The sequence below is a fragment of the Carassius auratus genome, unplaced genomic scaffold, assembly GCF_003368295.1.
Source record: "Carassius auratus strain Wakin unplaced genomic scaffold, ASM336829v1 scaf_tig00214575, whole genome shotgun sequence".
Lineage (NCBI taxonomy): Eukaryota > Metazoa > Chordata > Actinopteri > Cypriniformes > Cyprinidae > Carassius > Carassius auratus.
Window position 1 is genome coordinate 1,475,992 of NW_020527719.1, and position 20,995 is coordinate 1,496,986.

Consider the following 20,995-nt stretch of genomic DNA (forward strand, 5'->3'; position numbering starts at 1 on the left):
TTCAACAAACGTGCATTTAGCTCACAGAATCAAAAACAGTAAAGGAATACAAATTAAAATGGATCAAAACGAAAATAAAAGAAAAATACAATACCCCACGAATAAAACAATTCAGTGCGACTCATGAAATCCAGAAATGTCTTATTCCGTGACTAAACTTATTTATTTGTTACACTGACATTTTTATTCATCTTGTCATTTAAAAAAGTTCTTCCGTTTCTAACATGAAATGATCGAATCTAGTCAACTCGCCATTATTTTATATAGCGCTTTTTACAATTCAGAATTAGTCAAATCTAGTTGTCATTAATGTATATAAAATATAAAAATTGTAATTGTTTTTTGTTTTGAGCCAGACTATCTCAGCCATGCGTTGTGTGACGTCGCCGGTCACATGGCGAGCGTCAGTTGTGTTGCAGGAAGTGAAGCAGTCATGGAGACGGCTGTAGCGTTACTCTCTGAATCTGTGCTCGGATGGTCTATTTTCACTATTGTTTTACTGGTGAGATACATTAATGATCCATTAGAACTTGTGTTTACTAGTATTAGGTTGTTAGACGCGGTATTCCCGCGTATTTTCAGTCACGTGTTATCCTGGTCTTTGTGCATAATAGACCTAACGTTATCTAACTATTTTGGTTACATACGTCATATCATAAACCTGTTTATGTTTACAGTAACGGTATGTTTATAGACTTTTACTGAACTGTTTTTCTAAAGTACGAAGAAATAGACCCTCAAATTTCAATAATATAATATAGTGCAGTTCAGATTCAAGTAATGTTACAACTACATGCAAGTAAATGTATCATTTAATTTTATTGCCATATTTATATGGGTCACAAATATCTAAGCCACAAATGATTGTTTTTTTATGGTTCATAGTATTTCAGATATGAAGGTGTTAATATACATTGATAAGTAATGTATATTTACTTATCAATCCAATATGCCACCCCCCCACCCCCAAATAGAAACACAGCTACTCTAGTAATTTTATTAATAGCTTGTTTGTTTGAGGCGGGACTATCTTGTTTGGTGACCAGTGGCTGATAAGTGTTCAGGAAATTTTATTATTTTTGCAATTCCATTTAGTGGTACAGACATACCTCACCTTTAAATATGTAATTTGTTTCTATTCTGCCTGGTCGAGGTGTTTAATTGAAGTGCTGCCAGAGCCTTAAGTTTCTAATTAAAGTGCATCCTGCTCAAGTTTAGCAAGTATTTTCTTATATAATTGGTTCGGCGCATCCTGATTTAAATGCAGAGCTTTGGGTCATTATCTGACCAACAATTCAAGCAGAATCTAATAGGCATAGGGCTCTTAATTGATCCTGTCTGAAAACAGCATCCCGTAATCACAAGCTCATTTTAGCTGCATCCTAAGAGCTTCTGGAGGATGTGTTTGGAATACGACCTTTCACTTGAAACAAGTTCCTCTTTAAAGTTGGACTCTATTAGTTTTTTTGTTTGTTTCTTTGTTTTGTTTTGTTTCTAAAGAGATACAACGTAATGCTTTTCAGAGACAACTGTCTCAGTGGCTTCTAAATCTTCAGGCAGGTCTTTCTTAGAACAATTGGCTCCTAGATCAGAAGTGCAATACAGAAACACATTTTGAGTTATCTTAATAGTGCATGCATGGCTTTTAAATTATGAAAAGTCCAGCTGTATGATATAAGTACATAACACACACCGATTTGACACCAGAGAGATTAAGGCCTGTTAAAATAGTGTCACACAATTATTACAAATGATCACAAAATTATATAGAAATTATAAAAAAATTTAAAAACGGTAAACTGTATTTTTAGTTTTTTAAGTGCTAAACATGTGAAGGATACATTTATGACTATATAATATCTCTAATATTCTTACCTGCTCTCTGGTCCAGAAATAATAAAATAAATTAAATAAATTAAATAAATTTTTGTACAAGAGATTTGTACATAGACAGAGTTAATTGTTTGTATACAAAATTAATTTTAAGCATTTAATCCAAAGCCTTTAGGTTCAGAAATCATGAGACTAATTTAAATGGATTATTTTGATGCAAATCTCATAGTGTCCCCTGTATCTTCAGGTCATCTTGGCCTTCTGCTGGATTTACATCCGGAAATATCAGAGCCGACAGGAGAGCGAGGTTATCTCCACCATCACTGCGATATGCGCTCTGGCCATTGCGCTCATCACATCGGCCCTTCTTCCTGTTGATATCTTCCTAGTGTCCTTCATGAAGCACCCCAATGGCACTTACAAGGTAAGCATATTCCTGTATAGAAAGGTTGTTCGTTGTTTAAACTCAGATCTGTGCCTGAAGCTCCATTATCCATGTTCTTGATCCATTGTTCGTTTTTTCATCGTTCATAAGCAAAGTAATCATAAGAGACTGACAGTCTGGAATGAGTCTTATTGCTATTAGTAGTTTACTCTCACCACTGTGAAAACAATGTCATTTCTTTCCTGAAACATCCCATTATTCAATCAATTTATGTTTGAGTTCAACTTTTACTTTGAGACTCAAATGGTCTAATGAGACAGTGGTTACTATGGTAACTGAATGGCATAATTAATGGAACCACAGGACCACCATTCTTCCTCACGGATAATGAATAATTAAGCATAGAATTACCTCCTCTGACATGAGATCTTTAATGAGTGCTTCACTTAGAACTTCCATGTAACTTGGTTCCTGCATACAATGAAAGCACATTAAAATGGACATTGTACTCTTACCAAAAGTAATTTAGACAACTTTTGCAAGTCTTCTGAAGTCGAATCGGCAGGTTGAAATTTAAACTGTTATTCACTGTTCATTCGTCACTTTTCTGTAGCACTCAAATCTAATTTGAACCTTTCATTCACTTTTTGAATAGGAAAAGCACCTCAGCATAATATCTTCTCTAAAATGAAAATCATAGGGGTTTACACTATTTAAATTTTTGCGCTAACTGTGGCCTGAGGCCTTAAATTCTGGTATTTGTATTCGATTACATTGCATTACATTACTTCACTTTTAACTTCAGGATGTCTTTGCCAAACACATAGATTGTTGTATGGATTTGGGTGAGATATGAGGTTACTATTATTTACATTGTTTAATAGTCAAACATGTTTTGACTTTTAACAGTTGTCCGCAGAAACAGTTTATCTGTGAATAAATACATCAGAAATATCACACCTGCAGTATATAATTCACCAGGCTACTCAAAGTGTGTTGTCCATAATAAATTGAGATCTACAGACGGTGCTGGCCTGGTTTTCATTTGAGATAATGATCAGCCCTAGGATTGTTAAAAAGGGCTTGTAGAGGTCAAGACTAGATATGACTTCATCAGAATGAGGCGAGATTCATTGCTGGTTTCATTTCGCTAATTGGAAGTTGATGGTTTTGAAGTGTTCTGAAGAAGCGAGACTTGCTCGATCATATCAGAGATCATCTGACTAGGCGGAGGAGGTTAACCTAAGGAGATTCTCAGTGACTCTGTCAGGTTAATTGGATCTCTGATGAAGCTGCTGATCTTTCTGTACCACCCTTCCTTAAAACACTTTAAAATGCATAGATTATCTTGAGTCAGAGGTAATGTAGTGAATAGATCAGCACTATACACAGAGATTATGTGAACTGGAGTGAAGCAGAGACTGTTTTATTCTTACCTTTATAATCTGAAAAGTCCATTCAGAAAAAAAAAACTTGATAGTACTTGATAATACCAAAATGTGCCGTTTTGTAAACAGATCACATGTTTTATTCATACAATCAATGTCAGCGCGAATATGCAAGTAACATTAGGAATGCACAATTAATCCCAGGATTAATTTATTGTTGTGTAAAATATAAATCAAGATAATCCAGGCATAAAAATGCCTAGGGTTAATTATTTCAAGTTGTAAAAGCCCTATATAGCAGTTTAAAAATATATATATTTCTTAGGTTTATCAGCGGGGTTTACTAAGGTAAACTATTGCTCATGTAGATTTTTACAAGTATTTAACATTTGTGCAATGAATATAAATAATATCTCAAATTGTGCAACTTGTGAGTACATTTGTTTTTTATTTGTGCAGGTAAACCCTAATGTGGGGTTAAAATGGTTGCAATTGTTGTCCACGAATAAACTTGAAGAGAATCACAAATATTAAATATTAAAATTATAAAAAATAAGATATTCAAATAAATCCACAAATATGTTTTTATGTCGCAAACACAACTTTGGCTGAATAAACTCTTTCTATTTGTGGATCTCATTCTATTTGTGAATTTGTTTAATATTGATGAATCTCTTTACATTTATTTGCGGTTCAAAATCTATTCATCTGGAAACTTTGCGCCAATTCTTAGCCTTACCCAAGCTTTAACCGTCCAAAATTATCCCAAAAATGCTAAGTTTTGCTATTGACTTGTAGAAAACTAATTTGCCCTTGTTATAGAGTGCAGAACAGTATTTAACTAACTGTTCTAGGAAGATTACAGGAGATTCTGATGAAATACGCTCACCCAAATGAGTGGGAAAATGTCGTTTGATAATCGCTGTGATTCACATCGCAGAATAAATCAGGCAGACAGGTGCTTTTTGTTGTAGGAGGTTGAGATGGAAGGAGCCATCAAGTCTTGGATAAACACGTAAGATTATGGCAGCGATCTCCTTGGCTCCGGCCTTCCGGTAATCCGTTTTTCTGATGTGACGATCAAATGTATCTCTTCCTCCAGTCGAGTAAGCTGGCTTAATGGGCAGAGGAACCTTCCCGACTAAACATCTTCTTAATGCAGCCTGTGCACGTAGGACTCTGTAGGTTTATTTCTGTTTCTCTGCCCTAAAGAGATTACAGCAATGATTGACAGGCCTGGGTTTGGCTAATGAGGATGTACTCTCAAACACTAAACTTGTCGCAGTGCTAGAGTTTTCTCGATAAATTGTTGTTAAATCAGGCTTGTTTTATTCTACAGATCTTTGTTATTCTGTGGGTGCTCTTTAGAAACGCACAAAGCTGATATGCTTAAACCAGGAGACAGATTTGTGGCGCCTACAGAGGCCTCAAGAAGTATTTGAACATTAAAAAAAAAATAAAAAAAAAAATCCAGTTTTGTTTCGTGTGTTGACTCATTTTCTAGTGAGTTCCTGTCCCCTTTCTCCATTTGTTTCTTTTTGGATAGCCAGCATGCTTCTATAAAGGAAGCATATTGGACTTGGGATTTATTTTAAAGGCTTCATTGTATATAAATAAATGAATATAATATTTAAACTTTGTGTTACTGTATGTAACGTTATCTGGTCATTTGTTATCTGATGCAGTGACAATTGTTAGCCACACTACCATTCAAAAGGTTGTTACAAAGATGTTAATTATAACATTGTTACAAAAATGTTATATCTGTTCTTTTTGTCTTCAATATTAAGAATTTTTGAAAATGTTACATGAGCACCAAATCAGCATATTAGAATGCTGAAAATTCAGCTTGTCATAATAGGAAGAAATTACATATTAAAATATACTGAAATAGAAAAATGTTGTTTCATATTACAATAATATTTAGAAAAATTACAGTTTTTACTGTATTTTTGATAAAAATAATTGCAGGCGTGACATAAAAAATCTTACAGAAATATATTAGGGGTGTCGAACATTCGAATATTCGTTCTGCTCTAATTATTCGATAAATAAATTTTGCGTAAAAAAAGTTCACAATAAAACCTAATTTGGTCACTTTCTGTGATTTTCGATGGAATATTTGAAGATGTATGCAAGCAAAAAATAATTGATGAATGAATAAGGGGCCGTTCACATATCACGCCTAAAAATGCGTGGAAAACGCTAGGCGCGCAACTTTCTCAATCTTTCCAAAGTGCTCAGGCAGAAGCGGTCGTTGCTAAGTAACAATGACGCGCTCTTTCCATGAAGACGCAGAAATTTCAGCAAAGGATAAATGGATTTGCAGCACAAAAAAATCGCTTTCAGTAGCTCTGCTACTAAATTTATTTCAAAATGGCAATCCATATACAGATATGATCAGCTGTTCCCTCATCTTGGCTGAGCTTTCAACGTTGTTACGGGAAAGGATGATGCTGAATGTTTAGTTCTTGTCACATGACCTGCAGTGCGCTTGCAGCATTCTGAAAAGATGAGATGTTTTTAACTTGATGCGGTGCGGACGTGCCTGGAAAAAATGGGAGCATCGCACCGCGTGCGCATCGCGACCGCGTCGCTTCCATTATGAGCACGCATACATCTCGGATTTCTCGAAGAAACTATGAGAAGTAAGAAAATAAACTATTTTGAATATTATCAGAAATATTTTCTTTGATGCGAGTGGTGCGTCACCAACGATGAAGAGGATGTAATGCCCACTCGTTGGAAAAGGCTGAGCCAGTTCTTCAGCGATGTTTTGAAAGTCCAGCCGAGACGAGTGGGAACAGTTCTTGAAGGGGCCATGTATTCTAGTGATCGACCGATATTGATTTTTTATAACCGATACCGATACCGATTATTTGCATGTTTATGTATCCGATAACCGATATGCAGAACCGATATTTATTTACTGTTATACTTCTGTTTCTGACAATTATTACAACACAAATGAGCTGAAAAAAAAACATTTTATTTATAACAATCACTCCTTCCTTGCATACAAAAAAACTTTATATTTATACACAAATAAATAGAGGGGTCTGAGTCCAAAAAATTTAAGTGCACTGTGCAAGTGCAGGTGTCTTTGTTTTAAAATAAAAGCTTTGATGAGGTAAAAAAATAAAAACGGGTAAAAAAATAAAGCACAAAAATGATTCTAACATATTGGTGGGGGCGGGAGGGCTATTTAGGAGTGCATAGCTATTTAGTAGTGTAACTTAATACTCCCAGTTAAGCAGAACTAGGTTTTAGTGTAGAAAACAGAGTCTTTCAGCATTCTGCCCTGTAAGCCTGCTTCCTTCAAAAATGTCATGCAGTGGCCGTGCTTGAGGCTTCCTGATCATCAACCCAGTCAGGTGCTGAGCAATATGAACAAACTTTTATCCCGAGACTATATAAAATTAAACAGCACTTGTCAGTTGGCATTTTATGATCTAGATTCAATCTAACGTTAGATCATGAAATGCCAACTGACAAAGTGATGTTTGACTATAATTTAATCAACCGCGATCGCGCATGGAGATAATAAATAATTAATTTCCACAAAGCGGTATATGTATATGTGTATTAGCGAAGTAATTGTTATGTAGTAAATGATAATATAATCTAGTGTGTTTAAACAAGATAATCTTGTCAAAAGTTTCATTCAGTGGCATTGCTTGAGGCTTCCTGATCATCAACCCAGGTGCTGAGCAATATGAACGAACTTTTTTTCCCGAGACTATATAAAGTTAAACAGCACTTGTCAGTTGGCATTTTATGATCTAAATTGAATCTAATGTTTAATCATGAAATGCCAACTGACAAAGTGCTGTTTGATTATAACTTAATCAACCGCGATCGCGCATCCGTCAGTTGCTAAGCAATATGAACAAACTTTCTCTTCTAGACTAATGGTGAGCAAATACAACAGATAGAGAATTAAATTCAACGCTTTTCAGAATCAGAATCAGAATCAGAATGAGCTTTATTGCCAGGTATGTTTACACATAGCGTACGAGGAATTTGTTTTCGTGACAGAAGCTCCGCAGTACAACAGAATAACAGCGACAGAACATAAAACACATAATAAAAGAATAAAAAAATTTTTTTTTTTATTTTCAACATGCACTCATTCATGTCTGTTTTATTTAATTCATTTAAAGATACGTCTTTATTGGAGCAGGACATGACGAACACTACGTAACTCGATGAGTTCGTCTCAATTGTTTAGAAACAAGCTGCATAAATTAACTATATCAGGAATTTATGTCTCAGATCTCATTTGTGCATGTCTGTTATGTTAAATAAAGTTGATTAATTAAAGCAAACCAAGTAGAACATATACTTTACCTGTGCACTGAGTTGTTGTTGACTGATCACCTCAGACGCCCGGGCTGCAATGGCGGAAATCTCAAAACGGCCACAAGATGGCGCCGTAAATCGGCGAATCCGATATTACAAAACCGATACCCGATTATGGAAAAATGCTTAAATATCGGGAAAAATATCGGTAAACCGATACATCGGTCGATCACTAATGTATTCCACCAGATGAGGATCCCATTCAGTGGTGAAACGAAAACACGAAGTGCTTCACAAAACATATTCGCTTAGCACACCGTTATTGTGAGTCCCAACAACGTCTGTGCCGTCAGAGCGCGTTTTCTCCGCGGCCGGCCTTATTGTTAACAGACTAAGGAGCCGAAGTACCGTGATGAGAAAATATAATAATTACATTTTCAGGTTGCCAATGGTTGTGAAATATCAGGCAAGTTTAAAATGTTTATTTACGTGCTTGGAAAGCTGGAAAATGAACCAAATCTTAAAAAGTATTTGAAATTTCTATAAAAAATGTCAGCTATTACAGCTAGAAATCTCTCTTTGTGAGTGTGATCTTTATGAAATGATTCTTCAATAATCACAAGTAATTGGCAATGTCATTTAAATTCATAGTTCAACATATATTTGTGAAATATCTCATTACGTCTTGACCTGTTTTGATTCATAAAGCCTGACAGCAAGTATCCAACAATTATGTTTTTCTAGTGCTCGTGTGATAATTATGGGTTTGCTCTATTGGTATGATGAAACGCTGAGTTATGAATGCGGGATGGAGTTCATCGAGACAGAAAGTCAGAGGGAGAGAGGGAGAGTGATTTACTGCGGCGAGGCAGACAGCAATTCTCTCTGGCATTTGGATCTACTCCTAGAACCTGTGAGTCATCAAAGTGTCAGGTCACGTTTTTGATGGAATCTCGGACACATTGGGAATAAAAAACACACTGCGCTTGGAAAGCCACTTCTTTGTATCACCACTGTCCCATGGCACCATTTGAAGTCCTGTCATAAAAATCATGTTTTACCAAACTGTATACAGCAGTATATTTGTTGGTCATGTTTTTATCCTTTGAGATACATATCCTGCATCATATATTGTACTGTATTAATAATTATAATAATAATAATCTGTTGCATTTAAATAGTGCTTTTCTAGACACTCAAAGCACTTTACAATTTGAGGGGGGATCTCTTATTGTTTTATGGAACATAACAATTTAGTTTTTTATAGTATTATTCATTTACTGTATGCAATATAGTAAATTAATAATATACACCCCGTAAGGTGTACTATACACCTCATGATCATAAAACACCTGTTTAATGATATGGAAATGAAAAACATATGAACAAAAGGCAGTTTTATTACCGCAACAGCAATATAAAATATTTTGATTTCTAAACAATTTTCAACCAAGCTTAGATGTTTTATATTCTGTTAATTTAAATCAATCAGCAGTCATGTAATTCATTTGATTAAAACATTTCAATCAACCGACAGTCCCTCAGTCCTTCAGTCAGATTCAATCCTGGAATCTGAAGAATTAAAATATTTCATGATTTGACTGAATGTATGCAAGTGTATTTTATACTTTTCTGACTTTTTTTTTTTTTTATAAATCCAGGAATGGGCGGCAAACAATGAGACCCGGCAGCAGATCGAAAACACAGTTTTGTATGGCTACTACAGTAAGTAATAAATGACACTATTTTGGTGCAGTAAATTCAGTTTTCTTAGGTTGCATTTTAGAAAATGTACCTTTATGTGCCTTCATCATCCGGCCTTATTGTTTGGGTTTCATTGTGGGAGCTGACAAAGTCCAATCCGCAGCTCATCGTTAATGTCCATTCACTCGGGTTATAAATTATGGCGCGCACATGATCTGACATTGTCCTACAAAAGCTGGCAGTTAAGTCACTGGATGGTTTTATTTGTGTGGAACCGTCTTGGTCAAATTAAGCTAAAGTGAGTGCAGTTTTCAGCTGAATAAATCTGTTGTCTGCGAGGGTAAGAAACCACATTAGTCAGTGACCTTTTCCATGAACAAGGTCGGAAGGACTCATGAACATGGTTGGACACGTCTTTTTGGAACCGCATCCTCTCTTTATGACTTCATAGCGTTAAATATGTCTCAGTGACATGCATGCATGCTTTAATTGAGTGCTCTATTGCTTCCACTTTAAATAATATCTTTTAGGGATGCTAGGAGCTGGGACAAGGTAACATAAAATTGAGTTATGGCACAGTTGCTTGATTATCATTAGAGTTTGCGAACAGATGCTGCGCTGAACAGGCCGGCAGTAGTAGAGCGGCACGGCGTCTGTTGAGCAGTGCCAAACGCGCTAGAGACAAGCTGTCAGCCAATACAAACCAGCCAATCAAAAACCCTCACTTCCATAGTCAGAAAAGCATCAGAAGATTAACAATGACAGTGCAGGTAGACGCGCAGCAAATCCCCTGTCCAGCTGTCGGCCCGTGTTCTCCAAAAACAGAACAAAATATGATTTTATGCTCAAAATTGATTCGATAAGTCTGTAAGATACACTTTGAGAACAAAACTTTTGTTTTCGGGAGAACTTTGGAGTGCATAATGCAGGGGAAAATAGGCTGTTTTGTAGATAATGTGAAGCATTTGCAAAGCTATTCTGAGTGAAACAGAATATGCAGTGTGAAATATCCATTGGGATTTGATTGCATCATGAAAAGTACAAATTATTAATGGTATAAAAAGTATATTATAAGTGTTTTTTGTTAAGGCTTAAGGCTCATGCTTATGAGTTGAACAAAGCCCTAACCATAAGGATTAAACATTGATATTGTGCTAAAAACATTTCGGATTTTTTTTTTTGCTGTTCAGATGATAAAATCTTCTAAACTTGTATAGAAAGAAGAACCTGAGGTGCTAGAATATCTTGAGGATTATAGGTTTGATGCTTTTGACTTGGACCAATAAAGAGTCAGAACCCCCCTGAATACAATATTGATGTACCAAGAACACAACAGTAACTGCAAAGTAGCTTCATTTTTTAAGACAATTCTATAATCTAGTTGTTTAACATGATGGTTCTGTAATATTTTGTCACCTTCGTGTTGTTCCAAACCTGTACGACTTGATATCACTGTTTTCATTTTATTAAAAAAAAAAAAAAAAAAAAAAAAAAACTACTAGATTTTTCAGAGAAGAAAGTCACTGTTATCTAACAGAATTCATTTAGTCTGCACGGCCTTGGTTATGTCAGCAAAACATTACAGGTGGGATGCATAGAAAGTTTGGATTTTAAAGCAAGTCATTAGGAGGACACTATAAAAACAGCTGGATTTGTTCCCTTCAGAATAAGGTAGTGATGAACTGTGCACAGTGAGCAGGGACGTTCATTAAGACTGGATCTTTGGACTGCAAACTTTTTACTTTAGTGGCTTAAAATGATCTAATCACGGAGAAGCTGGAAAGATAACCATGGCTCTTGTGCAAAAATCTTTTTCTTTCTGTGTGTTGGTGTATATTTTTCACTACTGAGCATTGGTTATATAATATATCGTTTATGAAGAGTAATTATATTTTTTATGTAAAACAAAGCATTTGCCTGCTTTAATAAGACAGAGTGCCAGTTCAGACTGTACTTTTAAACCCACGACTTCCACATCTCATGTTGCTTAACACACTGTTCTTGTGATTTTCTCCAAATGCTTTGTTTCTGGAGTTGCATCCACAAAGGGTATGATTGCTTCATTTCTGGGTTTTCTGGAAGATCCGGGGTTGTACCATGCTGGCTCTGCTCAAAGAAACACCAGAATGGTGCATTTGTTCTTCCGAAAGAAAAGAAAACCCCAGTGTTAAAGCCATCCTGGTGTGCTGTGTGGTCCTCTGTTCAGGCATCATGCGTGGAGGTGGGATAGAGAGATGAAAAACGAGACATGGGTGACTTTGAGTTTCTTAAGAAGATTGAGGATGGAGAGAGACGGCCGTCTGATGACGTGTGTGATTATGACTAACACCGCCTCAGCTGCAGAACGGTCCATTCACTAGAATAAATGGTTATAGGGTGCAAATACATAGACCTGTTTGTGGGAGAAGTTTGAGGAGTTATGATATTTAATAGGTGCTTACTGTATATGTCCGAGTCATTCAAGAAACAGGTGTTGGGATGGTGACACTTCAAGTAACTTTCTGTAAGATGTTTTCTTTAATACTTCTATCTAAAACTTCTCAAATAATATCTTTAATTCTTCTAAATTGATTTGACCTGATTAAAAGACATGGGTTTTAACATGCTGAAAAAAATTATCAATAGGTAATTCTTGAAGAATTATAGCATTTTCTGAATATCAGCTTTAGAACATGGCTTATTTGAAAACTCATGATGTAATTTCCGCCAAATTACCCTTTTTTAAATAAATTAAAATTCAATTAAATTTATGCATTTAGCAGACGCTTTTATCCAAAGCGACGTATAGTACGTTCAGGCTATAAATTTTTTCCTATCATGTTCCAGGGGAATCGAACCCCCAACCTTGATAGCGCAATGCTCTACCAATTGAGCTACAGGAACACTAAAATAACAGTTCAGTATTGTTTTTAGGTAAATATGCGGTATGATGGAAGAAGCCAACGTCATGGACAGATAAAAAACTAAGTGTTAAAAATTGAATGTATATTTCTTATATATATATATATATATATATATATATATATATATATATATATATATATATATATATATATATATATATATATATATATATATATATATATATATATATATATATATATATATATATATATATATATATATATATATATATACGTATATATGTATATATATCTTTCCAGCTTTCCTTTATATATATATATATATATATATGTATGTGTATATATATATATATATATATATATATATATATATGTATATATATATATATATATATATATATATATATATATATATATATATATACATTATATATATGTATATATATATATATATATATATACATATATATATATATATATATATATATATATATATATATATATATATATATATATATATATATATATATATACGTATATATGTATATGTATATAAATATATATATATATATATATATATATATATATATATGTATATATATATATATATATATATATATATATATATATATACGTATATATGTATATGTGTATATATATATATATATATATATACGTATATATGTATATGTATATATATATATATATATATATATATATATACGTATATATGTATATGTATATATATATATATATATATACGTATATATGTATATATATATATATATATATATATGTATATATATTGTATATATATATATATATATATATATATATATATATATACATATATACAGTGGGGATCGAAAGTTTGGACACCCTTTGCAGGTTCTGTGAAAATGCGAGTAATTTTCAAAAAATAAGAGAGATCATACTAAATGCATGTTATATTTTATTTAGTACTGTCCTGAGTAAGATATTGTACATAAAAGATATTAACATTTAGTCCACAAGACAAAATAAATGCTGAAATTATTAAAATAACCCCACTCAAAAGTTTGGGAACCCTTGGTTCTTAGTACTGTGTTCTGTTACCTGATGATCCTCGACTGTCTTTCTGTTTTGTGATGGTTGTGCATGAGTCCCTTGTTTGTTCTGAACAGTTAAACTGAACAGCGTTCTTCAGAAAAATCTTTAAAGTCCTGCAGATTCTTCAGTTTTCCAGCATCTTTGCATATTTGAACCCTTTCCAGCAGTGACTGTATGATTTTGAGATACATCTTTTCAGACTGAGGACATTTGAGGGACTCAAACAAAACTATTTAAAAAGATTCAAACATTCACTGATGCTCCAGAAGGAAACAAGATGCATTAAGAGCTGGGGGTGAAAACTTTTGAACACGATGAAGATGGCCAAATTTTTCTTATTTTATTGAAATTTTTTTTTTTTTCCATTTAGTTCTGCCCTTCGTAAGCAACAGAAGATACTTGTATGTTTCCCGGTACACAAATTAAGTACAATTTACCTTGATCTTCAAATTCCAAAAGTTTTCACCCCCCAGCTCTTCATGCATCTTGTTTCCTTCTGGAGCATCAATGAATGTTTGAATCTTTTTTAATAGTTGTGTTTGAGTCCCTCAAATGTCCTCAGTCTGAAAAGATGTATCTCAAAATCATACAGTCACTGCTGGAAAGGGTTCAAATATGCAAAGATGCTGGAAAACTGAAGAATCTGCAGGACTTTAAAGATTTTTCTGAAGAACGCTGCTCAGTTTAACTGTTCAGAACAAACAAGGGACTCATGCACAACCATCACAAAACAGAAAGACAGTCGTGGATCATCAGGTAACAGAACACAGTATTAAGAACCAAGGGTTCCCAAACTTTTGAGTGGGGTTATTTTAATAATTTCAGCAATTTTTTTTGTCTTGTGGACTAAATGTTAATATCTTTTATGTACAATATCTTACTCAGGACAGTACTAAATAAAAAATAACATGCATTTTGGAATGATCTCTCTTATTTTTTGAAAATTACTCATATTTTCACAGATTCTGCAAGGGGTGCCCTAACTTTCGATCCCCACTGTATATATATATATATATATAATCAAACAAATATGTTAAATGTTTTTTTTTAAGAAACATTACTGGATCTTAAACCTTTTCTTTTAGCATATGCACATTTTAAAATACATACTATTGGTAAAAAAAAAAAAAAAAATTTTAAGAGAATAAGTTCAATTCATTTGTCTTCTAAATCTTGCAAAATACATAATAGCTGACTTTGTGCACTTCGTAAATGTGGACACAAATGGCGTTTCTTGCATGGTGTGCGGTTTTCAGTTTCCTTCTTTTCATTTTCAACACGCTACACTCATCGAGAACGCTGGAGTTTATTCAGCCGAGATTTACTGTTTGCTTTTGTATTCCTGACGACAAATGTTTGTCTTTCTTTTCGTTTACTCTCGAGCTCATCCCGTTGTCCTCGTGGGGATGGTCACAGAGAAGAACAACTGTCTCATCCAGAGAAATGCAAGCCAAGCAGGAGGAGGAATTGGAACAAATTTGAATCTTTTGCAAAAGTGTGGTGTCAACACCTCTCAAGAACTCATCCAAGAAAAGTGCCTTTGTTCTCGGAAAAAGATGCTGCACGCTGCTTTTTCACCATCCACCATTAACACTCAACCATCTGAGCATTGGGTATTTGCATTAAAATCACCTGCTGCAGTGAAATCTAACAGTAATTAATCAACTGTCCTTAATCGATAGCTGCATTCTGCAAGCTGCTCCCGCAGTCTCTCGCTCACAGGTCGTTATACTGCGATTAAGGTATGTAGATATTGTTTTCACCACAGCCATAACTGCAGTGCCTTCAAACGGAATCATCCTGCTGCTATTTTTTTCTTCCTCTTGGTGGCATTTTCGTTCTGCTGCAGTTCCTGAATTAGTCGCATTGATTGTGGGCCCCCTCCCATCTCCACATCATGTACAGAAGAGATTTCCCAGCAGCCTGTAGGTGGAGATCAAGCTCCATCTATCACAGCAAAGCCGAATCCAATACATTTGAGGAGACTGGCAGGTCAAAGCCTCAAAGGCTTCTTTACAAAGCAGAATCTGAGATCCCTGTCCGCCCATGTCTGTGCAAACAGAATAATTACAGCCCTAACTTTATCTCGCCCTAGTGTGTGGCGATCACCACAAACTTGTCCTGAAGGAGGAAGAGATTGCTTTCTTCTGAAGTAGTTGGGCTCTACAGACTTGGATGCAATTATTTTATTGCGGTGTATTCCCTTTGTCAAACATTAACACGCTTGATGTCAGGTGCACAAAAATTCTGTGTTTGTTAAAGGCATCATTCATATCCAAATATGAAGCCCTCTCAACATCCACTGACATGCTTAACAGCCCCTTCAAGAGCTTTTGCTTGTTACAGCTACTCAGTTTTAATCAAACTCTGCCATTCTGTGTCATGTGTTAAGCTGAAAATGGGTTTTTGCTTTGTGTAAGACAACACTTTACTCTGTAATCATGTGACAGCTTTCAAACCCTGAAACATCTTGGTTCAGCAAATCTGACAATGAACTTCATAAATCCTAGAAAAGGTCCACATTTCCTATTGATTGTTTGCAGAGTCATACATTTTCTTTTATGACTATCTTTTAAGAGTCTCTTTTGACATCTTACTATTTGTACAAATGCTATATATATAAAAAAACTAAATTTATTTAGTTAATAATAATAATAATAATAATAATAATAATAATATTAATTATATTAATTATTATTATTTATATTAAAGGGTTAGTTCACCCAGATTGCAAATTTATGTAATATATAACTCACCATCATGTTGTTTCAAACCGGTTTATCTTCGGAACACAGTTTAAGATATTTTAGATTTAGTCTGAGAGCTCTCAGTCCCTCCATTGAAGCTGTGTGTACGGTATACTATCCATGTCCAGAAAGGTAAGAAAAACACCATCAAAGTAGTCCATGTTACATCAGAGTGTCCTTTAGAATTTTTTGAAGCATTGAAAATACATTTTGGTCCAAAAATAGAAAAAACGACAACTTTATTCAGCATTGTCTTCTCTTCCGTGTCTGTTGTGAGAGAGAGTTCAAAACAAAGCAGTCTGGATATCCTGTTCGCGAAAAAAATCATTCAGTTCACCAAATCGAACTGAAACCTTTTAAACGGTTCGCATCTCTAATACGCATTAATCCACAAATGACTTAAGCTGTTAACTTTTTTAATGTGGCTGACACTCCCTCTGAGTTCAAACAAACCAATATCCCGGAGTAATGCATGCACTCAAACAGTACACTGACCCGCGCTCATAACACTAGCACAGACAGAACTGACAAAACGCGTATTAATTTTTTTACATGCAAAAATATTTTCAGGCTCAGTGTACAATGACCTTAATTCAAATAATCCCAATATGTATAAAAAAAAAAAAAAGTAAACATGATAGGGCAAAAGTCGGCTCCTTAGTCTGTTAACAATAAGGATGGCCGAAAAGAAAACACACTCTGACGGCACAGACGTCGGGATTCACAAATAACAGTGTGCTAAGAGACTAAGTTTTGTGATGCGCTTCGTGTTTTGGTTTCACCACCGAGTGGGATCCTCATCTGGTGGAATACATGTCTCCAGCAAGAACTGTTCCCACTCGTCTCGGCTGGACTCTCTGTAGTCATCGCTGAAGAACTGGCTCAGCCTTTTCCACCGCCTCTTCATCGTTGGTGGCAGCGGCTGCATTCACAACACTCGCATCAAGAAAATGTTCTGATAATGTTCAAAACATTTTTTTTTTCTTACTTCTCTCATGTTTTCACCGAGAAACCTGAGATGTTTGTGCGGTCTAGGGCGGACGCGAGAAGAGGAGTTTTCACTGCATTCTCCAAGTAAGCAGTGTTTATTCGTTGCTTGAAAGATGCCGCAACAATGTTCTTGAATTCGGTCATTTTCTGTGATTCTCCACGGCATATTTGAAGTACTGTAGAAGACCGCAGTTCTTATTCATTCATTAATTATTTTTTGCTTGCATACATCTTCAAATATGCCGTGGAGAATCACAGAAAGTGACCGAATTAGGTTTTATTGTGGACTTTTTTTTCTTTTCTTTCTCTTTTTTATGGCAAGCAAAATATAGCGAAATTCTAATATCATTTTTATTTAACGAATAATTAGAGCAGAACGAATATTCGAATGTTCGACTATCCATGCACACCCCTAGTAAAATCATCTTCATGCAACATGTTACAGATTAAGGCATAGACCCTGAAGACTGGCACTCCACACAGTTTCCTGAATTGATTTTAGTTTATTTCCTGCACAACCCATGCCTTTAAATATGCATTCAAAAGCACATTAAGGAGCATTTGCCGAATATTTCCTTTAAATAGTAAATGCCAAAAAAAAAAAAAAACACGTTGCAATACCATAGGCTTTATACATCACTACTGCATGAACTTTAAACATATTCAGGATACAGCCACAAAGCCGCAGATTTTGATTGTCTGCCCCATTTTAGAGTGCTAAATACAGTTACATTCACCAGTGTTCTGCGACATTCAGAAAAGATCTGAAGAAGTCTTTTCAATTATAATTCAATTCAAGAAATTTGAACCAAAGCAGGATACAAGATGCTGAATTCCAATTCAAACTTGAATGCAGAGAAGTAGAATTACAAAAAATCTAAATTCAAAGAACAGGCAGCTATAATGATAGATTTAAAAACATATATAACAATATAATGATAGATAGCATGATCGATGTAAAGAAAGTTACAATAGATAAACAGCTATAATGACGGATGCACGGATGCTGTCCTCCTGATGTGAGGCACATCCACACTTGAGGAAATGACCACACTTTTTTACTTTTATATTCATTTTAAGTCAAGCAGCTCTGCCCAAGGACACACCTGACTGACTCTGGCTTTTACTTATTGTATAAGATGTGAAAAGAGGCAATGGAGAGCGAGCAAAGAAGTGAACGCCTAGTTTAATTTTCCAGAGATGTAGATTTAAATGGGCAGAGGTGGACAGCTCAGTGACTCCTCACCAGCTGGATATGATTATCTTTCAGACTCAAAAGCATTTCTGGTATCCTTGTATGAAAGTTCAAAAACCGTCCAGTTAAAATTCAGAGAAGCTTTCAGCTTTTAAACAATGTTGACATTTCAAACAAACTCGTGGATTGTGAACAGACTCCTGGCTGGATGATAGGAAGCCTTTAAGCTCAAGATACTGGATGTATCCAGGGACTTTTATGGATGCTTTTCCATTTAACCTTGTACTTTGCAGCCAAACCTCAAGGTAGAGGCTGTCCACTCTAAAGAACACTACATTAAATAGAAATGCTGCCCGAGGACTTGGCCCCAGGCCATCTGAACAAATATATATTTTCCCTTTAATTACTTAACCTAAGAGGTTAATCTCCAGGGATGTCTTGGATGGGGGCTTCAGCTGCAATCCATCTGGGTTTAACATCCCACTCCTGATCATCAAAATCCCTGCCACGAGGCACAGGCACCATGATGCGCCTCTTAAAAATTGGGCAGAGCGTTAATGGCAGGCAGAGCGGGGCGACGTTTGAATCCTTCCTGTGTACGCTTTGGCCTGAGCTTTCATCTCAGCAGGTTCAAGAACCTTGCGCCATGCGCAGCTGCCCACTTCAATAAATGCACAATCTGTCAGTGTTTGCTGCTGTTGGGCGCCACCAGCAACTTGCACTTTCCATTAGCAATCATGCTGAAACATGCACGAAGAACAGAGATCAAGCCAAAAAACACATTTATGCTCACACTGGGTCTCATTTACTAATAACTGTGCAGGGTTCCTTCTTAATCGTGCAAAAAAGTTCATGTGTGAAGTTTACACCAGAGCAGGTGTGTATATAATAAAAATTGGTGTACACACTACCTCCAAAATTATTGTCTGTCTTTGTATCAGAATTTGTATCAGGTTAGATTTTCTGCATTTTTGCATCTGTATCAAGGATTTTGATAGGAAAGGATGTCAAAAAAAAAAAAAAAAAAAAAAAAGTAATACGAAAATTCTGAAAGGTCCTTTGAATTAAAATTGTTTTTTTTTTTAATTCAAATTTGTGCAATTCTGTCTGCTACCTTAATATCAAATCAATTCAAATTCGGGAAATCAATTGGAGGTTGAAAGATGCTCACAATTCAGTTCTGAATAGTGTACAACAATGTTTTATAACCTTACTTGTATCGTTTGGGTTTTTGATACTTTTAAAACTGTAACAGTGCCAGAACCTATACTAAAAAAAAAAAAATAATAATAATAAAAATAGGATGGATTGACCATTATTGAGCGCTAAAAACACATTTAATGTCCGTTTCAGTCATACTGGATGCCAGAGGGTGCCGTCAACCAGAAACTCCACATGTATATCACAGAAGGAATAGAATGCAGGGAATCCCTAATATGGACAAAGGCATCGCTATAGCTGTAACTGAGTAAACAGAAGATATATATGTTTTGAATGATAAAACAAAGACAATAAACACTTAACTGTGACAATGTAGTGTTATTCAAGCCATCTTTGGTATTTTCATCATAATTAAGTATATTTATAATCCATTGCTAATCGGCATAGCGTTTTTGCAATATGCTTACAGTATAGAAACTATTTTCTGCCTCATTCTGTGACAAGAAGCCACATCATATCACAAAAGGAAGCAGCTGTGGAGTAAAAACATTATAGTGTTCTCTTTTGTTGTCTGTTAGAAACGCTTCTCATTGCAAGTCATTACAAGGGAAGTTTAGCTTTAGGCATTTTAATTTAAGAATGTTTAGCTTAGCTAGCTAACGGTATCTACCTGCTGCCATCAGAGCAAGTTTAATTGATGCATTCACGCGTTCCTCGGATGCTCTCATTTTCCGAGTTGTGCTTTTAAGTCGGAATTTGAAAACAACATGGACACTCGCGCAAAGATGTGTTGGATTTGTAATATAAGAGCTTTCTGACTTGCGTTAGTGAATTTTCTCAGTCGTGAAATTAATTTTAACGTGTGGTGACGGTGATCCTTACGACCGTTTCAGGGAACCAAGGAACAAATATTTCAGCTCAAGCATGGCACCGAAATTAGGCACAGAAATCTGCATTCTGATTCGGTTCTTGTACATACCGGTTCCATAATACTGGGTTTCGGTACCCAACCCTACTTACTTGCGAGATCTGGTGTCATGTCTTCACGTAAGTCCATGTCGTTTGTTAAAGCTATTTTTATCCTACCTAAAGGTTGCATCTCTGCTCAGTGTAAGAAGCAGAGCATTATTTTTGCATTCTGTTTGCCTTGCTTTGATAGAAATATGTGCTCTGTCACAGTCTCTTCCTGAAGATCACCGAACACCAGTCTCTCCAGATGCAGCACTGTATTACCATCAGTATTCTTGCAGTGCTTCTTTCAGAGAATGTTTGGCCCCGAGAGGTCAGTGCTTCTAACAGCCCAATACAATTGAAAATTATTGCCTGTGCTGATTTGT

At 35.3% G+C, this 20,995-nt stretch overlaps 1 protein-coding gene across 1 annotated transcript in view; it reads left to right on the forward strand.

Annotated features, from left to right (window-relative positions):
- Positions 1–388: 388 nt before the first annotated feature.
- The window catches only part of LOC113092362 (probable lysosomal cobalamin transporter), an 84,454-nt gene continuing 63,847 nt past the window's right edge, over positions 389–20,995 (forward strand). Inside the window, exons 1-3 of the mRNA XM_026257944.1 lie at positions 389–502; positions 2,081–2,257; positions 9,570–9,633. Of these exons, the coding sequence (XP_026113729.1) occupies positions 395–502; positions 2,081–2,257; positions 9,570–9,633 (349 nt within the window). The 5' untranslated portion in view covers positions 389–394. The remainder of the gene's footprint in view (positions 503–2,080; positions 2,258–9,569; positions 9,634–20,995) is intronic.